Source organism: Anastrepha ludens, chromosome 4 (genome assembly GCF_028408465.1).
Source record: "Anastrepha ludens isolate Willacy chromosome 4, idAnaLude1.1, whole genome shotgun sequence".
In the NCBI taxonomy this organism is placed as follows: domain Eukaryota; kingdom Metazoa; phylum Arthropoda; class Insecta; order Diptera; family Tephritidae; genus Anastrepha; species Anastrepha ludens.
In genome coordinates, this window is record NC_071500.1 from 114,600,862 (window position 1) to 114,623,621 (window position 22,760).

A 22,760-nucleotide genomic window follows, 5' to 3' on the forward strand; every position below is an offset into this window, starting at 1 on the left:
CAACTATGCTTCTGTGAAAGAGTTTTTGCTTCGACTCTTCTTGGAGGCATGAAAATGGGAAATGAAAATGGTGGAAAATAAATATTTGGGCATTAATCACTCGCGACAGGCGTAAATTCTAAATATCCTCATTTGTGGAGAAAAATCGATTCGCATAAAATATATACGACGAGTAGCTCCGCCTACAACTTTCACAGATGCATAGGGCTCGCTTTTAGTATTGTATTAAGAAGATGTTTACAAATTGGTAAAATAGAATTCTCGATCATCGTTAAGCCAAGATTACCCATAAGTTTCTAGAGCATAAAAAAGGTACACCAATTAAGAGGCTAAGCCGCTTAGCCCCGTTTAGTGGACGGAAGTCATATTTGCGTAAGATGGAAATGCATTTAGTCACCGCGTAAGTCTAGCATTTTCCTTTGACAACCTGTGATCTGCTCCTGAAAAGATGCGCTTCGCGTCAACTCAGCGAGCGCTGCGCTCTCACGTATTTGCTACACCCTGCGGATATATCAGATTTAAACATTAGAATGATCAACAGCTTGAAGCGACTAACGCTATGTAATCAGCCAACGTTTGATTGTCATCCTCCTCCAAATCAAAGCCCATACTTCCTCTTTTCCCCTGTTTGGTGTTTCCCCCTCTGTATGGCATCACAATGGACGAATTTGATTCTTTGCCTAAGTACACCCTCGCTTGGGCAACCATTTATCCTAACCTGCACATTAAATAGCTTGCAAAGAAATCGTTGCTTTTGATCGCTTACGCATTAATTGCACATTAGAACGCAGTGCCAAAAAGTATGCAATAAATAATTGTGAGTAATTTTTCTTTCACATGAAAAGTGTTTGGCAGTCCAGAGGTAAATAAATACTTGAACTCAGAGACACTCAAGCAAAGTAACTTAATTTTTAATCACTATTTCACTTAATTCTTATATTGGTTTTACAAAGTTATGTGTGTTAGTAAGTATGTATATTGTGTGTGTATGCACTTCGCTACTCACCGCATCTTGTTCGTATTCCGAGTGTGGTATTTGAGTTTCACTGCCTCTACGGGACCTATGGTCATCACAGCCGTATTCCTAGAGACATAAAAATAAGTTGATGATTGAAAACGAAAAATAATGCACTTAAACAAATGATATGATCAACCAAAGTACTGTATTTCAAACTAAAACAACAAATATCATAACACACACAATTAAGGACTAGTACGAAATCCGACTATATGAAAACTTTCCGTGAACATTTTATTTAAAATTTAAATTTTTATTATTATTTATTAGATACATCGAAAATGCTTATATTTCAGTACAAACAAAGAGTGTCGTCGTGGACTATTAATTTTAGCTAAATGAACTCCTTTAATTTTGCAATTAAAGCAGATTTGCGTCAAGCTTAAGCTGCAATTAGTGGTGTTGTTGCCATAATGTCATAGCCGTAACCATTACCATACCCGCAATAAAGTAACCCACTATAAACAGCTGGTATTGAAGTAGAATTAATGACAACATTTGCATTTTGTTATTGTATAAAAACACGGTTAATTCTGGAGGAAAATTAATTAATTTTTCGTCATTCATTTCTAATATTCAATTTTTTATCGTAAATATCAAAGCAAATGTAAAGTATTTCACAGCTGCTTACGGCTTCGGGGGAAAACCAAAATTCAATATATACATACAGCTACGGTTAGGGTTACGGCGTTATGGGGCGGCACCTATTATCGTTTACAGTGATGCCCATATGTTTGAACAGAACAGCTGATTGCTATGGTTACGGTTATGACTAAGGTACGGCATGGCTCATAATCCATCACGAATCACTTTGCAAGTACAGAGTGACGCAAAAGTGATCAACTTATTGAAAGATTATTAAATTTTTCCAAATGGAGCTGCAATAACAGAAATATTATAAGTATATTGAAACCAGTGAATTGCTGACTGTCAAGAACTCTGAAATATTTATATTAAATAAGTTGGGATTCTCTTGAATATTATTTTCGAATATAAATTATTCTTATAATTATAAACTCTGTTAGCAATGAATATTCATGGAAAGTGTTCAACAGAATTCCAGTTCACACACAATTTTTTACAAAATAAAATACACATCCAATACATCAATAAAATAATTATTTTTGGGTTTACGTGTATGAGAACCAATTTTTGAAAACTTGAAAATTTTAAATTTACATTTGAAGGCGCATACACTAAATTTAAAGAAAATTAAGTCGAATTAGACACACACACACACACGATCTTAAAAGAAATATGTACACATAGTGTATGTATACGTTTATGCGGAATTTGCGTAAGTCGGTTATATATTCTAGATAGAAAGCTTTCAATACAGTTTTCATATTATTTCATATTGGTGGCGCTAGACCAACAACAATGTTTTGATTTGTTGACTGTCACGGCAAAGTACTGACACGGCGAAAGAAAATAATAAATCAGCTGATTTACTGATACCACCTTTAATAGATTCGCCTTGATAGGTTCCATAAAATTTTATTGATTCATTCATTCTCCGCATAAACGTAGTAACGTACTAACTGTCAAATAAAACCACAGTGTGAAAAAATGAAGTGGGCTCCATAGAACACATAACCTTCGCCTATGCAGAACAGAAACGGAACACTAACGGAAATCGAATGTCAATTTTTCAAGTCAATCAATTAAGAAACTACAGACGTTCTAACGATCATCTGTATTTTTCTTCGATAACCTGCTCAGTTGTGAATTGAAAGGCAGTGAGGTAGGTAAAACTATAGGTGAAGGAGAAATATGTAAAACTTATTCTGCTTATCATAATGAGAACTATTTGTGAGAGGGGAAACGTAAGCATTTATTAAATAAAACAAATACATAAGCAGAGAGAGAAAGTATCTGCGCACAAGGAGGTAAGCGTGAGGTAAATACAATATAAAGTTAGATAGTCGAAAGCGAGACAAGTAGTAATCTATACTTAGTTGCTTTGCTGTTTGCAGTGCATTGGAATGAGACAATAGTAGGAGTTGGTTTTCAAATATTTTTCTTTTCTTTGTTGCATTTCTACGGCTTTGTATTTAAAATTTTGAATTTAAAATTTTTGTTTTTGTAGTTTTTTTGTTTTTAAATTGTGCATTTCATATTTTCTTCACCTGATGCTGATTGTCAGTTTTGTTACTATCGCCCGTGGCATACATTTTATTTGATTGATTGTTCGTTCCCCACGACGACGATGTATGCTGTTGCTGTTGTTGCAATGGCAATTTGCTAGGCGTATTGGTGCCGATCGTTTTTGTATTGGCTACGACAGCGGCGGCGGCGGCGGCACAACGTGCCTCTCGCTCCCTTTCTCGCTGCGCCGCTGTAGCTGTGCCTCCCAGATGACGCAATGATGAATGATGATGTGGTGGTGGATGCGGATGTGGATAATATGACGCTGGATGATGGTAATAGTGGGGTGAACGATGCAGTACAGGGCCGGCAGACATGGGACGATAAGGCAACTGTAGCGCTGGCCTAAATGTGGGTCACCAAAGTGCAAATGTCACATAGTGACCCCATTCGGATAGTTTCCGAAAAACAGAAGATGAGGAAAATGTCAAGGAATTTTCAATTCAAAAGGACATACGGAAAAAAAGAGAGTAAGGAGTAAAAGGAAAGAAAACATTTCGAGATTTGAAAACAAAACGTTAAAGAAATTTTTGTTATGAAAAACTTTTCAGCATTTTTATTTTCTCTAATTTTTGTACCGATTCTTCATGTCCGACACTGTCATGCCCAGCCCAGAGTCTGACGATGGACTGCGTCCGGTGGCCGCGCTCACTTCCAAATCAACATCGGTTACCTGCAGATATGTAAGGCAATTCAAGTATTTTACAAAAGCATTTACGAAACTGAATTGAGTCTGTCAATGGCACGACCTAATTGCCCGCATACATATATCTGTACGTATGTATTTATATGAATGCATGTGCGTATGGCTAGAATAGGCTTTAAATACTTAGTAATGATTGCTTTCTTTTCATAAATTTTATTTAGTTAAGTATTTCTTAGGTTGCGGCAACAAACCTCTACAGAAAGTAGGATAGTGAATAGAAGAAAGAGGACAGCATTATTGGTGAAATGTACATATGTAGGTGTTTAAGTGGCTCAATGTGGTGGCACTAAATACGTTTGGTTATGGTGTAAGACTCAATGAGGCCGGTGCATTTTTGTTACGGTACTAAAGGTGAAGGTGGCTGAAGTGCACTAAGATATTTTTAGACGGCAGATTTCAAAATACATAAATACGAGTATATGTTTTTTTTGTATTTTGCGAATTTTTGTGCGCTAAGTGAAGAATTTAGGTTTTGCCGATTTTGGTTTTTTTGGTTTTGCGGAAGTGAAACGAAATGTTGCGTAGGTGAGTAAATATATTAAAGGTGATTTAGCGGTAATTATTTTAAATGAGTGCGTATACTTTGCGAGGGTGAGTAAATTATTAATTAATGAAATCAAATTAAGAAAATATGTATGCAAGAGAAATGTGGTGAAAAATAATTGCATTATAAACAGCATGAAACCGCGAACAAAGTGAGGCGCATTAATATGCTCTGCAATATGACTAGGTATAATTGACTGCTATGGAAAATATTTTAAAGCACCAGTTGCTGAGTGGCTTCAATTTGAGAGTGGTTTTGTATTTTTTCGAAATATTTTTGTTGGCTTGTAGTTTGTGCATATCGTTCGTTTGCGGAAAGAACGTCATAACTATTTTATATTTTTTAGGTAAGTATGCGGCCGCCGTAGCCGAATGGGTTGGTGCGTGACTACCATTCGGAATTCACAGAGAGAACGTAGGTTCGAATCTCGGTGAAACACCAAAATTAAGAAAAAACATTTTTCTAATAGCGGTCGCCCCTCGGCAGGCAATGGCAAACCTCCGATTGTATTTCTGCCATGAAAAAGCTCCTCATAAAAATATCTGCCGTTCGGAGTCGGCTTGAAACTGTAGGTCCCTCCATCTGTGGAACAACATCAAGACGCATACCACAAATAGGAGGAGGAGCTCGGCCAAATACCCAAAAAGGGTGTACGCGCCAATTATATATATACAATATGCAGAAATTATAGCCAGCTCTTCTTTCATATTGTGTGAAAATTCATGATATTCCACCAAACAAAAAATGTGTTTAGTTGTGGTTAGATAGGTACAGTAAATTGAAAACTTTAATGCCGTTATTCTCAAATTTCCTTAAGCTCTCACATTCTTCTAGCAAACGTGCGATACACTCACTTATAGCACAGTGCACAAAGGGAGCCAGCCAATGGAACAGTTCTTTTTGACAATCTGTATGTGAAGGAATATTTGTTAGCATTGCTTCCATTAATAGGCCTATTGATGAAGTAAATAATTAGTACCAATTGATTTTGTTGTTCATGTATCCAAAAAACTTACATAGTAGGGGAAAGAAAGAGTGCAAAATGACATTTCATTTTGAGGTGAAGTTGCAAGTTTTTACTGCATAAATTTTTTTAGGAAGAATTAAGGGGTTATATACAGTTAGAATTTTCAAAAAATCGATTTTGCATTTATTTTATTTTCTTAATGTACATATATTTAAGAATGCACACAGAAAATTTAATATCGTTCCGGTAAATTTTTTGGAAGTTACACGCAAATTTGAAAAGGCGTTTTAGAGAATTTCTACCCTATGTAAAATGGTTTTCAAACATTAAAAGCGTTTTTCTCAAAACCGTGTTGTCGAAGTCGGTGGGCACGATTTCTCAAAAACGGCTAAACCGATCGACGTGAAATTTTAACACAACCTTCTCAGATATATTCTCTAGGTATTAATCGAAGAAATAATAATTCTGATGATTTTTTCTATTTTTTAGGCAACTTTTCGCGTACATTTATGTAGAAAATTCGATTTTTTTTCCTATAGCCGCCATTTTATCAAAAATTAAAATATTGCCTATTCTTTCGATTAATACCTAGCTTTGTCTATCCACAAAAATAATCTAATTGGTTTTTCAATTTCAGATAATCCAAACCGGAGATATTTTATCCACCGCCGAACGCTTTTTTTGGAGAACGCTTGGAAGATCATCTGCAGGAGCCGTGCACTTCAATATTTTCACTAACTTTACGTGCTATAATTAACTTTAAAGTAGACATTATTTAAATATTTAAAAATTGTGTTTGTTTAATAAAATCGTTCTTTGTAAAAAATTTAAAAACAAACGTGATTTTTCAGCCTTACAAGTGTATATAACCCCTTCAGAATTTGCAAGTGAGAAAAATAGCTGATCGTAAAGAAAAAATAAACACGAATTGGAATTTGCGAATTGGGTCAAAGTTCTAAATTTAAATCTTTAAATTAACTTAAGGTTTATTTGAAATTATATAGAGGTAAGTACTTTAAGTACTTCTGAACCACAGCCTCCAGTCTCCGTTGCTGCAATTTCCGAAGTACAAATGGAATGCACTGAATGTATTTTTTTTAGGCTTTTACTTCTTGGTTTTCAACTAATTTGGCAATATAGTCTAGACTGGTTTGTGTTTTTAATTTTAATACGAGGTGGTTCAACTGAAAAAATGTTTACTTTTTGTGATTTTTCTCTTTGAGTGTAAATTATCGGAAATGAAATAACTTGGAATTCACTAGATAATTTTTACATACACGAACCTGAAATGAAAATTAAAACTTTTTCTATTGCACATAATGAAAATTGTCCACCAATACATTCAAAGGAATTGTCCAATACACATCTATAATTTTTGTATACTCTGTGAATTATAGTGGATTAATTTTCTTTTTGCAGCTATTGCAAATTTTTATATTCTTTTTGTATGCCGCCCACTACTCTGCCGCTTGCAATTCTTTTGTGCGGAAAACATTTATTTATGAGCTTCATGAATAAGGCCTGCATAAGAAGAAAAGCCTGTAAAAGTATCAGAAGAGGAAAGCGATATTCCGAAAAGTATTTTTAATACAAATACACATATTGAGTAAACATTTCTTAAGACTTTAGTCATGAAAATTGAGGTAGTAAAATATGAATGCCTTGAAACAATGAGATCGTTACATATTTCACTTAGGATTTCAATTTTGAATTTAAGACAAATATTAAAAATTGCAAATATTTTTACGCATTTACATTTACTGAACTCGAAATGGAACATAAAAATTGACATTCGAATAATTACGCACTGTCGAGTGGCCTGGATGCAACTATCACTACATAGACATTGTGGAAATTGTTGGTGCACTGGTTTTATGCATTCATTACTCAGGTGAACATTTTGTAGTCTTTATCGATTGTCTACATGGAAGGTTAAATGGTGTGTGTGTAATATGATCGTTGAAATACTAAATAATATACTTTCCTCAAGGACTGTTCAAACTCATTGTTGGCGTCTTTAAATTTGCATAACTTTATTGAAAATATTTATGTATGTATGTATATAATTATAACGTGTAGTATCGGCTTGTGGTTTTGTTTTATTGTTATTTTTCATAAACTTTTTTCGCTTTTCCTTCAAAATTAATGCATCTTAATTTTCAGCGCTTAATTAGCATTTTGACAATTTGAGCTGTGATCAGCTGGTAAGCGCTGGCTTTAGTATATTAAAATAGTACATTTGGTAGAGTTAAGGAAAATGCTAAGAAAAAATTATGCACATTTTGCTATGTAAGTATTTGTTGTGATAATAAGTGTATACTGTTGTGTACATTGTAATTAAAATTAAATTATATTTCTTCATTTTTTCTAGTTTTTCTGTGTATTCTATATTGATTTGTCTTTCTTATTGTCTTTGAAGTAGTTTTTAGTTTGATTACTGTTTAAAGGTGAGGTTTATTTTTGTTTTTGTATTTTGTATTTGGTATGTAAAGACTAACAATAAAGCAATCAGAACTACAAAATTATTAATTGTTTTATCATTTTAAACAACAACAATAAAATGTATGCTTAAATTGAGTTAGAGTAGTAGGCAGATTCGTTACAATGGGAGAAAAATAATAAAAGAGGTGTAACACTTTTAAACGTAAAAAATGTGAGATAATTTTTTTTATCTGTTGAATATCGGTTACACATATATATATATTTTTACTAATACATCAGTTAGATTACAACAACAATTATAGGTAACATGCCTTTTGTTAAATGACACACATATAGAAATTAGTGTTGATAAATTATTGAAAAGCAAATATATATTTTAGTGGCATTTACAGAGGCGGACAAAATTATTCGAACATAGTACTACTTGCAAATTCTCGATTTTAATATTTTACTAATACTATGCTAGTAGAAAATATTTAGTAAATTTAATAATATTAAAAAGTAATCATTTTTGTATGAACAATTGCGCCTGATTCTGGTTTTACTAATATCCATCCGGGTAACCTTTCAGAAATTTACTTCATTTTTGAAAGATGAGGGCAAATTATCAAATAAAATGGAATCCCCACTAAGTATCAATCTTTTTGTTTAAGTTATATTTTCCATGAAACCAATAGTGTGCACATATTTGTCTTCGTTAAATGAGAAGACGCCATTATTTTATACTAATAATGTTTTTAAGTAAAATAAACTTATCCTCGGTTTATATTATTTTTAAATCATAAATTTCAATAAAAACATCCGTTTTGCTTGTTTTTCCTTTCGTGTGAATAATTTTATCCGCCACTGTATATTTGTTAGTGTAGTTTTAGTATACGGGCTAATAAGGTAATAGTATTACGAACGCTGAGAGTATAAAAATATTTAAGTTAAATTTTTTGTTTATTCTTTTCGTATAGTTAGCAGAAAACACTTATAGACTTTGATGAGGTTTCTAATAGTAAATAGTGTCTGTGTCGTAGAATAAATCTTCTAAAAAGCTTACCGGTAAATCACGTGCGGGTTCCCCTTTACGCTGTACAGAACAATAAAGAGAGGGGAAAGAGAGAAAAATTATGTAAAAATATATTTAAGCTGCTCTGATAAGTAAACTACCAGACCTGCATGTATAAGGAGTTAGATTAGAATAGAAATACGAAGAAAACTGACTGCCATTAAACCCTACTATCTGATCAACAGTGCTGATGCATTTCTCCAATACATTCAATTGGCAACACCAAAACTTTTATTTAGAAAAATTTGGTTTTGGTTTTATATAATTTTTCATACATGGATCAAGTAACTAACTATTCAATCGAATTGAGTGATATAAAATATCAGCCGCACTTCCAGCAAAGTATAAACAAGTTGATCTGCCTTAAAAAAGCTCTTGATTCTGATCCCTTAATTTCTATTCATCGGCACGCTTTGCCTGTAGTTCCCTGACTTGTTATATTTCAATAGAGTCCGTGCTCTTAAAAGCTAACAGCATCAAGTTTGAGCCATCAATGACAAGCCATTGTCTTCGGCGCAAAATTTGATAATTATTTGCGATAAGTTACTACAGAAGAATATTCACTCACCCTGTGCCTCTCCACGCTATACGGATCACGTTCTCTACGATAAACAAGCTCATCGTATCTCGCACGATCCTCTGGGTATATGAGTTCGCGTAGTTCCGTCACCAACGTATGCTGCAAAAACATGAAAAAATTCAAATTAGAAAATATTCCAAAATCAATATTGGTTTTATGACAGAAGTACAAGACATTGTCATTTCGATTTTAAAATTCGACTTTATCCCAACAATGACTCTGAGTCAAGGATAATTGATTTACAAGATTTGGCCAATAACTATGGTGAAAAACTAAATTGTGAGAGAACTTCATTCACACACTCGTCCAAGCAGTCGTTGCTCAGACGGCAACCATGCGATATTGTGTTGATTTTTTTCGCATATCACTAACACAATTTTAGTTCTTTTGTAAACAAATCAAAATTAGCTGAGAGCCGTATGACGGTTTGTTATTGTCCATACCTTCTCAATTCTTTTAACCTTGACTCCGACCCTTTTATTCCATCGTGTGCACTTACTTTCTCGTATGTGTCTAACATTTCTAATAAGACGGCAACAAAGGCATCTATGGTCATCGCTCTCGCAGCATATTCAGCGATATAGTACGAGAGACTTGCAAATTGATGTCGTGGCAGAAGAGAGCGTGCCTTCTCCTCGACCATTGCTGTTACTTGACCTTTTCGACGTGCTCTGTAAAATTAAATAGTTAAATAGTTGAAATCGCATTTTCCAATTTAAGGAGCTTAAACATCTCACCTCGTCCCCGTCGGACTATACGCGTCCCAAGGCTCCATTTCAATGGATGTACAGGAGTGTGGCACTTTACCGACATCGCGTATCACAAGCGACATACGTTTATGGTATTTCAACTGACTGACCGCTTCATCGTGGGTCACGTCAAGAAATGACTGACCATTGACCTCGAGTATCTCGTCGCCGACCATGAGGCCAGCTCGGTCAGCGACACTGTCCTTATCAACGCCGGTGACGAAGATGCCGAGGCCATACTCAACGCCGCCGCGTATCATCAGACCCAACGATTGCCCCGGTTCAATGAGCAGCTCTACGCGTCGTATTCTAAACAACCAAATGGAGTGGGTAAATATGTTGAGCTTTGAATGCGATAATATTTAGAATAGTATGTCTCTATCAACTAACCTTTCTCGACGCTCAGTATGCCGTCCGCCATACTCCATGGGTGGCGATGCGGGACGACCATGTCGGTCCATCCAGGAACATGTCTGACGAAATGGCAAACCGCCCCCACCAATCATCGTCGCTCCGGGCGGTAAGCCGGCCGCCGATTGTGGTAGTAGTGGCGCCATCGATGCATACATGGGATCCCGTGATGAAGGTGGACCGAAGCCATGTAATGGCGCGTGGGAGTTTAGCGTCGGTGGCGAACGTACCGTCATACTGATTTGACGTGATGATTTCAATATCTGCACACATCTCTGCGTTAAGAAAAAATTTGGCAATAGAAGAGACAAAAGAGAAAAGAGAAGGAGGAGCACAGACGAATAAACGAATAAACGAAAATGAAAAAACACAATCCCGAATTCAATCAAAAATATCGAGTGGAATTAAATTATGTAGAAGGAAATAAAAATAAAACGAAGAACACACAAAAGCAAGGATTCAAGGAAACTATGTCAAATCAATCAAATAAACGGCAAAGGACAAGGAAACTAAATATAATAAAAATACGTAAAAAACTCAATTGTAAAATAGCTTTAAGCGCCTGTGGTTGGTTTAGTGATTGTGCCGTGCGGTCGTTCTATTTGTTTATATGTACTTAAACTATGTATTGGTGTTAGTGTCTGAGTTGGAAAGTAACGCAGTGCAGTGCAGTAGTGCGAAGGCGGCAATTTTAGGAACCCGGGTACTTAAGAATGCCCACATTTCGACTCAATAAATCTTTATATACCTTTGTGTTATGCATTATTTAATACGTAGCAATAGAGAAAAAATATTTTTTGTAAAAAGTCTGGTTTGTTTGAATACTTTTTATCGAACAAAATTACAAAAGCTTTAGCTTTTTATAAGAATTGTAATATTTATAAAAATTTTATCGAAAACAAAATTAGAAAAGCTGTACCTACAATTTATAAACTCGAAAAATATTCAATTTCCGGAAAGCGTTTCTCTAGCAATAGATTCAGATTAAGAGTAATTGGTTGTGCTTTACAACTCCGTTAGGGAGTTAGTTGCGTTTTTATTCAGTGCAAGACCAAGAAAAAAGTCAGTATTTTATTCGACATATTTTGGCTCACTATTTGCAAGAAGACGAAATCTTTGAAACTTCTACTAGATAGAAAACATGTCAAAATTTCTTACGTTAAACCTAAGATTTTTAATAAAAAATTATAACTTTCAGGGTCACAGCACTGAAAAATTTCAGTGGAGATGAGATATCTGCAGATTGTAATTTGAGAGTCTGAGGGCCAAATACCCTACGCTAGTGCTTCGAGTTAGCAGGCAGAAAATACATATCTTGCGGTGACCTTTAGTTAGCGAAAGGAAGTTTCCATAAATATCGACCGTCACCTGTTGCTGATAGTTACTGAAGTTATTGGGACGTATAGCTGATAAGTTTACCGGCTCTTGACCTGACTGGCTAATACTTTGTTACTTACTTTTTATGTTTTTTTAGTTTGTAAAGATTTAAAAAGTAATGTAATTTTTATGATTATCGACGAATAGCGTTAAGTTTACTTAAGCTTTCAAAAAACAAACTTTTTGACATTTTATGCTTGGTGCAGGCCATTTAGAAAACGAGTACACATTTAGGTCAGGTAAGTGCTATTCTTAGTGCAAAATTTAAAAGTGTGATATCACTTATGCTGTACGAGTACTATTAGTAATACTGTATTGCAACCATGTGAACCATAAACTAACCTTTGTTAACGAAAATTGCAAAGAGAACAGAACGAAAGCTTTAAAATTGAACTAATTGAACGAAAATTTGTTAAGATCGAATAGAAATCAGAGAACTTAATCAAATAGACATTGATAAACAAATGAAAACTAATCTATTGCCAATTTTTTCTCATTGTGTATTAGAAGTGTCAAAGGAAATTGTGTCACATGGCCAATCGTTTAGTCAATTAAAATTTAACTCATTTGAATAAAAAATTAGCGAATTTGGAATTTTCGCAGGGAAATTGGTTGGTTTTGTTATTTGAATACATATTATTAATATCAGTACTTTTAATAAAATATATAAATATTGTGGCAAATGGGATGTATGAGTACTTTGGTGAATGACTGGAATGTGGACAATGAAATGATTTTTTTCTTTTTGATTTTTCGAAAGCTTTATAAGAACATTTTTGCATTTAGTAATGGTGATTTATTACACAAAAACTACATATTAATGACTACTTGCTGCTAAATCTAGTGAAAGCCTAAATAATGCTTAACTGCCTCTATAATTTTGAGGAATGAAGCCAGAAGTGTATATATTTAATATTGCTTTGATTTTATAACTAATATGAAAATGATTGAGTGGGACTAAATTAATAGAACATTGAGTTGTATAAGCTTTACGGCGATATAGACGTAGCGCAGCGAACAAAGATCCAGCGACTTCGTTGGCTTGGTCATGTCGTCTCGATTGAAAACAAACCCTCCGGTTTTAAAAGTATTCGATGAGGTACCAGTTGGTGGTAGCAGAGGAATAGGAAGGCCTCCTGCGTTGGAAAGATCAGGTGGAAAAGAACTAGGCCTCACTTGGTGTGACCAACTGGCGCTGGTCAGCACAAGAAATAAACGAAAAGTTTCTAGGCAGACTGCACCTAGACGTTTTTTGTGTTCCTATTTAATAAATGCTCTTATTTAAGAAATATCAAATTAACAAATATTTTCCCTATATTGTCACTAAAATTATTAAGTTAAATATTGGAAAAACTTTCAACCTTACAATCCACCGGCGCTCAGCTTGGCAAAGATTTGTCGTTTGACCTCCATTTTTCGCATATTTTCTTTTTTATAAAATATGCAAATAAACTAATTATGACCATCATCGATACATATTATGAAACGTTGGCTCGTAATTAACACACAAATGGCATTTATTTCTTTTTTTCATATTTTTGGAGGGCCATTTGGGCTTTCGCTGGTCGACATTTTGAACAACTTCGGTCAGCTGCTGCCAATTTTCTGGTTAAACAGTTAACCTGATTCCGCGGGAAATAAACTACAATACAATTATGCATATACATACATGTATGCATACATATGTGTATAGTTGTATAGGTTTGTAAGCGCGCCATTGCTTAACTAAAAAATAATAAGTGCTTCTGTGAATATTTGCACGTTTATATTTTGCTGGAAGTGTTCGGCGCCTCTAAATACCAAGCAGGAAGCCACATTGTCACAAAAGTATTGTCGAACTAGTCTCTTTAGAAGTAGTAGTAGGCCTGACACAGTATGCACAAGGTTATTTCAACTAACTATATCTACAGTTGCTAACACGAAAATAGCAGTAACAGAAAAATGTTAGATTTTTACAAAATAATTTTATCTACGATGTGACTAGAAAGTTTTTATTATCATTTTGAAATATTATTCTATTCTTTAACTGAACACATATTTAAATCAGTTCTAAAACGAAAAACCAAACTTTTGATAACAAAGGTAGAAATTCAGGGTTAACATCAAAATAGCAGTGGTCCTGTAAGTACTGCATTCTGACCAAGTTTATAAAAAAAATATAACAAAATATGCTTTGACAAAATTTATAGGTACAAAGTTAAAACTAATATTTAGTTGAATTTCAAAAATTTTTTATTATGGCAGCACAACGGCGGAGCAGAATTTGGCAAAGAATTCACCCAATTTCTCAAAGTTTTTGATTATTACTCAGTTTGTCATTGTGTACAGCCTTTTTTAAATCTTCCCACAGATTTTCCATAGCATTGAGGCCCAGGAACTGAGCTGGCCATGCCATAACCTCAATTTTCGCGGCAATCTTTAGCCTTTAGGCTCGTTTATTTAGGATCTTTATCCTGCCGGTAGAGCCATTTTATTGGCATTTCCTCTGTGCAATACGGCAACATAACTTTACGCATTATTTCTACATCAATATTGGTGCGAATTATGCCATCAATTTTGTGTATGAGGTCTGCGACAAAATATGAGAAACATCCCCATACCTTATTTTTGAGCTGCCACATTTAATGCTTTTTAAAGTGTGTAGCTGATTCTCGGTGTCAGGTGGACGTGTAATATATTGCCTTGAACTCGTGCCACCATACAAAACTATTTTCGACTTGGTAGCCCTCAAAATATTAAGTCATTTGTTCAGCTAGCATATTTTCTTACAAGTTCCAAATCGTTTTGCCCAATGTTTTGGGGTCGGGAGTGGCTTTTTTTTTTGTGGGCTACAACCTGCTAGCCAAACTTCCCGTAGTCTTCTACGTACAGTCATGTCAAAAACATTTACGTTCACTTCTTTTTTAATTTGTATGGCTGATTCCATAGGAGCCTCTTTGGAGCACCTTACTTTTCCTGAAATCGGCTTGTAGGCAATTTCTCGTTTGCCTCCTCTTTTTCCCGGCTTCTCCACAAATTTGATTGCATTTGTAATCAGTCATGAAAGTATACTTTATATTTCTTTGTAAGATTTTCCAATTTCAGAATCTGCTTTCGTTGCTCAGTGGTGCAACGTTTCGCTCGAAGAAATATGAGCATGACACTCACCAAAATTTAGAAAACATATAAATAATCAATAAAAACGTGCTTTCATCTAAATCTGCGCACAGTTTTATTAATATTTCTTGTATAACCTTAAAAAACTGAAGGCACTGCTATTTCAATGTTGCACGTAAAAACGTAGCGACGCCAATAAGAAACCGTTATTTAAGTAGTTCCCAGATTTATTCAGATAAACTCTATACATCTGAAATTTCATAACCCCATATGATTAGGAATAAAAAGCATGACTTTAAATTATTTTTGTAAGTGCACTGCTATTTTCATGTTCATAGCTGTATGTAGACTTCACATTTGTTTTGCGTTAGTTTCAAACTGGTCCTTAGATGCACTTATACTTACATTTATGCCTCTATAATACTAGTAAAATATGGGGCAACAGTCGAATCCAACCAAATCTTTTTGCCTCCATTTTGCACTAGCTTGAGGATAGCTGACATACAGGAAGTAGTCCTTTTATCAGTTTCTCTCAATCATTTTTGCAGTGCGCATACAAATTATTGTAGTTCATGATTGGGCAATTTATTGGAAAGGCGATGCAAACAAAATAACTCTCGTATTTGCGGTATTATCCCTAGCTTTAAATGAAATGAAAATTAAATTTTGGAAAAACTGTTTGAATTCATGGCAAATTTTTGTTTTCTTCTTCAATGCGTTCGATCGCACCTCAAACTGCATATTTCAAGTCGTACATATATAAGTAAGTGTAAATTTGTACGTGGGAATGTGGCGACTTGTAATGCCATGGATGTAGGTATTTACTCATGTGTAAATATGTATGCAAATTGCATTCAAATGTAACTGAGTGCTCTGTGTGTGCAAACGGCGCATCAAATTCGCATGCGGTTTTTTGCGTTCACGACTCAAATTTATGTTGCATTAATGGCGTCTGACACCAGCGCTTTATTATTATCACGCCGTTTTTCAAGTCTTTTTTCTTGGTTTTGTGTGTGAATGCACTTTGAAAATATCTGCACTTCAATAACAAATGATTCACTTATATACGAGTGCATTCACTCACATGCAATGTGTACGTATGTACATGTGTATATTCCTAAGTATGCATGTAGGCGATACACTTTTTAATAAACAAATTTAAATATTTGCATTTACTGCTTGTGAAATTGCTATGAGTAAACTACTGTGAGGTTTTGAAGATAATTGAAAATTGCATATGATTAAATATATTTTCCCATACCAGTGACCGAATTTTCCATGTACAAATGCACGTTTAATAATCTACAAAAGTATTTCGAAATTTTTGTTCTTTGGAAAATTGCAAAAAAAAATTTAACAAGGTTTAATTTAAACTCTAATTGTAATAAAGCCGAAAAGTCACGCCAATTTGGAAGGTACGAAAACAAAATGAAGTTAGTGAGCTACAAAAAAAAAATTATATTAATTAGGAAACGATTTCATTTTAGCTTGACTTCATTTATTCAGCCTTCATTTACCTTACAATACTTTCAAACGTAGTATTTCTAAATATTTTTGAAAAATAGTTTGGAATTTTTTATACAAATTTTCCAACTGAGCAGATAAACAGAATTTGTCATAAGAGGACCAAATTTTAAATGGAAGGTTGACTCAAAGTCAATTCCCTAGGTTAGCCCTGTCTGCCCAATGTTAGTCGCTTCGACAGCTGAATATAACGGGAGAAGAACATTGAAAGTCACAAAGAAATGTGAGAAAATTGCAAGGGCAGCTGAGAGTCATTACTGATACGTTATCAGAAGTGTTGAAGGAGGGAGAACCAACACTTTGAACCTTAGCCTGGCGAAAGCAGGGAATCTAAGATGATTGGGCAATAATTCCACTCCTTCGTTTTGCAAACAGCTGCCACAATAACAACATGAAATAATTTGAGTTGACTCGGGAAAACATGCGCCATCATTCTCTATTGCGATGCGAACGCTCGTTTCGTGTCAGAGTCGTATCATTCATCCATTTGTAAACATCAATGCGAATACTAAAACAAACGAATACAATTGGTTCTAACATGGCTATAACGTAAGAAATAACATTCAATGACGAATAGTAGGCGAGTCAATGAAAAGTAATGTAAAATTCAAACGAAAGCAATTTTTGTCTTGTTTTAAAGAATAGTTCTTATTTTAGTGTTAAAAAACTACTAGAACACAGTTTGAGTTGTTAATTAGAGAATTTCGCACCTGGCTAGAGGCGCTCCTGAATTCGGAGCTGGAAGTTCCCACCTGATGCCCATTGGAATGAAAAGGCCAATAAATTAAACGCAAAGAAGTGGGATTGAATGGAAAAAGGTGAGTGTGAGCCCGGTAGAAGCTCGGTGGTACATACATAGAAATTGTGAAATTCTTAGTATCTTAGTAAGATTTTATCCATAGATTTGGGATGAACCTAAAAGTCGGACTAAACGGAGCATAGCTAACAACCAATTTTAAGGTTGCCGGCGACGGTACATATCGCCACTCAACATCAGTCCACGGCAGTGGACTCAAGTTGAGCGGTACTTGGAATAGTTGCACCTACAACACCATTTATACCTGCACCACCAACATCTACACTTTTAACAATAACTTCCATAGGCAAAAGAACACCAATAACTCAAATACTCAAAAGAAGCTTAAAAAGGATAACCACTTTGAAAAAGTACTAGTTTTTTAATGCTTAAATTAATTACATATGGGCTCGAGCCACTCATCCAAAAGTAGTCTAGGAACCACTACTCTTTTAGCTATCTGCTAAAGAGATTGCAACACTATTTTGGGAACGATTCGGAACTAGAACCGGCCAAGGACGTCACTTCAGCAGCATTTGCTTAAACACTTTGGGTGCCTATTTCATCAAAGATCTACTACAACATCTTGAACGTTTTTGAAGTGGAAGAAACTTAAAGTTTCCAAACCTCAAATAGAAGAATAAAAATTAAATATTAACTTGTAATCCTTAAGTTTCTATTCCAATTCCTTTGCGATGAATGGGGAAGTGGACTCGATTTTTTAATCCCGAGTTTTTGTGTAACCTCAGTTGTGTATAAAGCTCCTGGCTTTTAAAATATTTTACTACTAAATCAAATAAAAAGTTATTTTGTCGAGTCTGTGGATCATTCACCTTGACATCTTTTCTCATCACTAGACAACTTTAGGCTGACAGTTATCTTCGTAATTTTGCTTCAAAACACTTTACCCCCTCGACAGTAAATAGTTAACTAAGCTGCAAACGCCACGCAAATTCTTCCTTTTCTGTTATCTAATTATTCTGTCCTGGTAGCTCACAAAGTATCTGCATACAGCAGCCGACACTATTACTCACATGCTTACGTACATACATACTTATGCAAATAACGGATTGTCCTTCCAGTTGCAGTGACAACTACAACAACTCAAGTGTCGAATACCACCGACAGATATGCAACTTATAAATCGACTCAGTTAAATAGATGAGATGGTTTCATCCACACAAAATCTACATACGTACATCTATAGGAACTGCATAAATGAAGTGAATGGCGAATATGAGCATGAATAGTTATTGTTGTGAGTGGGTAAACGTTTGGCGGGTGTGTGAGCTGATCGACAACAACTGCTATTACTGTTGAATGTAGAGTATCACAACATCTGCTCATCGTCGGCTTTATTAACATCTCGTGTGCATGTGCGCGTGGGGTGTGTATGTGTGTGACGTTGGTATGAAATGCAAAGGAAATTACATTAAAAATCAATAAAGTGTACAACAACATTAAAAAATTTACAATGCTCCTCAACGTTAACTTCATTGTTAGTATAATTTAATGGCTTTTGCTAAGCCTGGATAGCAATGAGTTATTAGTGTGTGTGCGAGTGTGGGTGTGTGTATGTGATAATGTAGGAGTATAAATGGACTACATTTATAGCAAAAATGTACATACATACAGATATGAAATATGGTAAAAGTAGCATTCATAGACATGTGCATGTTTTCATGTGTGCATGAGTGTAAGTGTATTATGGCGAGATGATAGCTGTAATGTGGCAACACTTTTGTGCATAATTTATGTGTATATGTATGCGAGTGGCACATTGAATTCATCATGAATGGGGAAAACTATTGTCATTGTGCTACCCATAGAAACCGTATGCAGAGCCATACATGTATATAGTATGTGCGCATGTGTGCGTACTTGAAGCTGTTAAATGGTTGATTATGAAAATACTGAGTGTCATGTAATGCGTGTGTGTATGTATGCACTAATTTTTGCTACAAATCTACTCCAGCGAACTTTTGCTATAAGAATGAGCTATGCAGTGTGTATTTGAGCATGTGTTTGTATGTGTCTATGCTTAATGATCAATCGATTGTTTGATGGCATGATAGTTCGATTGATTGATTGGCTGACTACTCGATTATATAGCGAGTGGTTATAGATATGTTTTAGGTTAGTGGTGATAATATTTGCTAGCCGGTATCATACTCACTTTTAACGCCTCCTCGTGATTTATTGAAGTGAATGGCGTACCATTCACCTCTAGGATTGTATCACCGGGGCGCAGGCCGGCGCGCTCTGCCACTGAATTCTCTTCGATGCGTGAGATATAGACGCCTAATCCTGTCGTGTGCCACAATTCCCACAATCACCACGTTTCCGTTGCGTATTAGTGTAGTTATTAAATCGTTGAGTTGCGTGTTCGTTGAGGTGATTAGATGCACAATTGGTATTGTTTTGTAATTGAAAGCGATATGAGGCAGAAGTGGTGAAAGATAAGAGGAAATAAATTAATTTCAGTTGCTTGTATATTGAAAACTAGGTTCTCATGCCCAATTGAATATGGGTTTTATGCCCGTATACCTTACGTTAGCTATTGAGGTTACCTTAAAATTTATGGAGAAAACATTTCCAACTAACTCAAATGATTTTAATATCAGCATAGTGGTTGTCATTAAGTAGCATTTCAAATGAATGCCAAGAAAAACAAAAAAAATCAAACTTTTTGTGACTCGAGCGATATGTGTACCAGGGAACTCTACAATAACATGTTTCCCTAAGTTATTCTTAATCGCTTTCAAAGCCTTATAATTTCAAACCCAATGACTCTACTATGTACTCCAAACCAAAATCATAAAATCACCATCCGTTGACCAGCTAATTTAAATTACTGTTTTATAAAAAATTTAGTTTATTTTGTATCAGAGGTGTTGATTTAAGTTTTTAGCTTTGTATAGGTCTTACAACAATTCAAAAAATGCGCATCAAAATTTCATACTTTTTAATATGAATTAAAAAAATGTACGCCCGGTACGCCGTTTTATAGTATTTTATATTTTAGTATAAGAAACTGGAAGTTTCAAGTGGCTGAGCGCAATGAATATATTATTCCACTGACCCCAAAAGAAGTTGGCAAGGAAATAAACAAAATTAAGTTAAAAAAGTATTCCGGATTTGATTTACAATAATAACGGCTGAAAATTGCATTGACTATTTGACCAGTTTCGTTAACCAGTGCCTCAGCCTTAGGTACGAAAACAACGAACTTTAATTTATCACTCCCAAGGAAGGAACGTAAAGTACTGGTTGGAGTATTAACGGGACATTGGTGCACTCCATTTCACGCAGCTAAAATGGGATTGGTCCAGAGCGGCGCGTGTAACTTATGCGAAGAAGAAAAGGGTACGCTAGAGCATCTCCTTTGCCAAAGTCCTGCTCAAAGTAAAACTCGTTACAATTGCCTTGAATCGGTATACTCTTCCTCTCTGAAGGATATTGTTGACAAAAGTTTAAACTGTTTATTAAAGCTCGTCAAGAAATTTGTCACGAACTATGCTTAACATTACCCCAAAAACACTGGTAACACTCCGGACCCTTGTGATCTATGGGTGATCTGTTCAGATCGTCAGATATACCTAACCTAACCTTACGTACGAGATACGTACCTCCGAAGTTACCATGACACCTAAACCTGTAAATCACCCAACGAAACGCCAATGTATGTGTTATCTTACTGGTAAATATCTGTGTTACCAGTAATGTCGAACTTGTTTAAAAAAATAGTCTTGCTTAGTACTCATTTATTGTCAAACATTGAAAATAAACGTCTGATTCACATTCACCAGTTTGATTTCAAATAACCAGATTCGTAAGCACCATTAAAAGCGCTATGCAAAAGAAAGAAAAGTATTGTATGTTCAGCCGTTTTTCTTAATGGGCTCAGATAATACAACTAACCAGAAGTAAGCCTGCCCACATAGTGTTTTTCCTAAAAAAAGCTACCTGCAAATCAATCTTCATCGATGCTTCGATAATACCGTACGTCGACTGCGCTGGAAAGCTCATGTCAAGAAAAAACAGAAAGAGCTTGACTTGACACTAAATAAGCTATATTATCTCAAGGGTAGACGCTCAAGCTTACTTGGAAATGCTCTAGCCAAAAGTACATCAACTCTATCCAACGACTGTAAAACAAAATCCTTGGCTTACCAACTATGTGTGAGCGATTTGTTATATATCATATCATGTCACAAAGAAGATGGAAGCTTCTTCAAATGCAAAAAAAAAAACTGGGGGCACATGAAAATCATCCTAAATAATGACATACGATTATGTACCAATATTTATTTTTAGCTCCCTGTTATTATTTTGCCAGATAGCCAGAGCGCTGTTTGTAAAGTCGATAAAATCGTTCACCTTTAGTTTTTATTTTTCAATACAGCATTCACTTTTCAATCAATTGGCTTTAAGAGCTCGGTGTGGTTGCTTCAATCGGTGTTGTTAATAGTGTTTGTTAAATAAGGAGTTATTACTACAATTAAAATCAACTACATTTCAATTTCCTCAACACAATAACATTGCTTAAAAACAACAATATATAGGTCAATAAATGCCAGATGGATTTTCCCACTTGCATGTAAATGTATCTATGTGTGAGTACGCTCCCATGAGGATAATTCATATTCGTGGTATACAGCTTCAGCAATGAGGACAAAAAAAATTGTATTTTGCTTCAAATACTTTTCAATTAAACCGTCACCAGACACCAACCAACGGACGCTGGTCGCAACTGTATTTCGTGGCTGACTGGGCCAACAGGTTGGATTTTGCGATTTATATCAAATTGCAGTAATTAAAAATGGAATACGTAAGTGCAACGCTTCAGATTATGGCAAGCAGGCGACAGCAATTGTCACGCATTAAAGAAGAAGAAATTGGGGGCAGTGGTGGGATAAAGAAATAAGTGCAGTAGTGCATTTTGCGCTGCAACACGGCGTATGAGTGACCCGTTTGCTCTATAAGAAATGTAGCCTTAAGCCTTCTTTGCCGTTGAATGCACATTCATGACAGTTGCAAGCTTGGTATGCCATTCAAGTTGGCAGGAATTGTGCGTGCGTGGGTCACAATTATCTGCCGCGCTGCCCATAGTGGCTGAACCGCTTCGAAGCAGACCCATGGATTCACACATTTGTATGTATATATGTACGCGCATGAATGCCTTTGTAACAGATATTTAGTATCATTGCACTTTCGCCCCGAATACTAAGTACAGTTGAAGTAATGTAGCTGAGCGGTGTCTTTTCTATGACAGCGAACCCCTGCGAGCCATAATAAAATTTATTGATTTTAAAATTACAACAACGCCGTACGGTTATAAATATAAC

General features: G+C 35.2%; 1 protein-coding gene across 2 annotated transcripts in view; it reads right to left on the bottom strand.

Moving 5' to 3' along the window:
• The window catches only part of LOC128860689 (whirlin), a 110,914-nt gene that overhangs the window by 55,361 nt on the left and 32,793 nt on the right, over positions 1-22,760 (bottom strand). Inside the window, exons 4-10 of one of the 2 annotated variants that reach the window (XM_054098349.1) lie at positions 19,589-19,719; positions 10,599-10,894; positions 10,197-10,517; positions 9,959-10,130; positions 9,448-9,558; positions 8,871-8,900; positions 1,007-1,084 (exon numbers count right to left, since the gene is read on the bottom strand). In XM_054098349.1, the coding sequence (XP_053954324.1) occupies positions 1,007-1,084; positions 8,871-8,900; positions 9,448-9,558; positions 9,959-10,130; positions 10,197-10,517; positions 10,599-10,894; positions 19,589-19,719 (1,139 nt within the window). Of the gene's footprint in view, positions 1-856; positions 1,085-8,870; positions 8,901-9,447; positions 9,559-9,958; positions 10,131-10,196; positions 10,518-10,598; positions 10,895-19,588; positions 19,720-22,760 lie in introns of those variants that run through there. The other variant, XM_054098348.1, reaches the window with a different exon arrangement.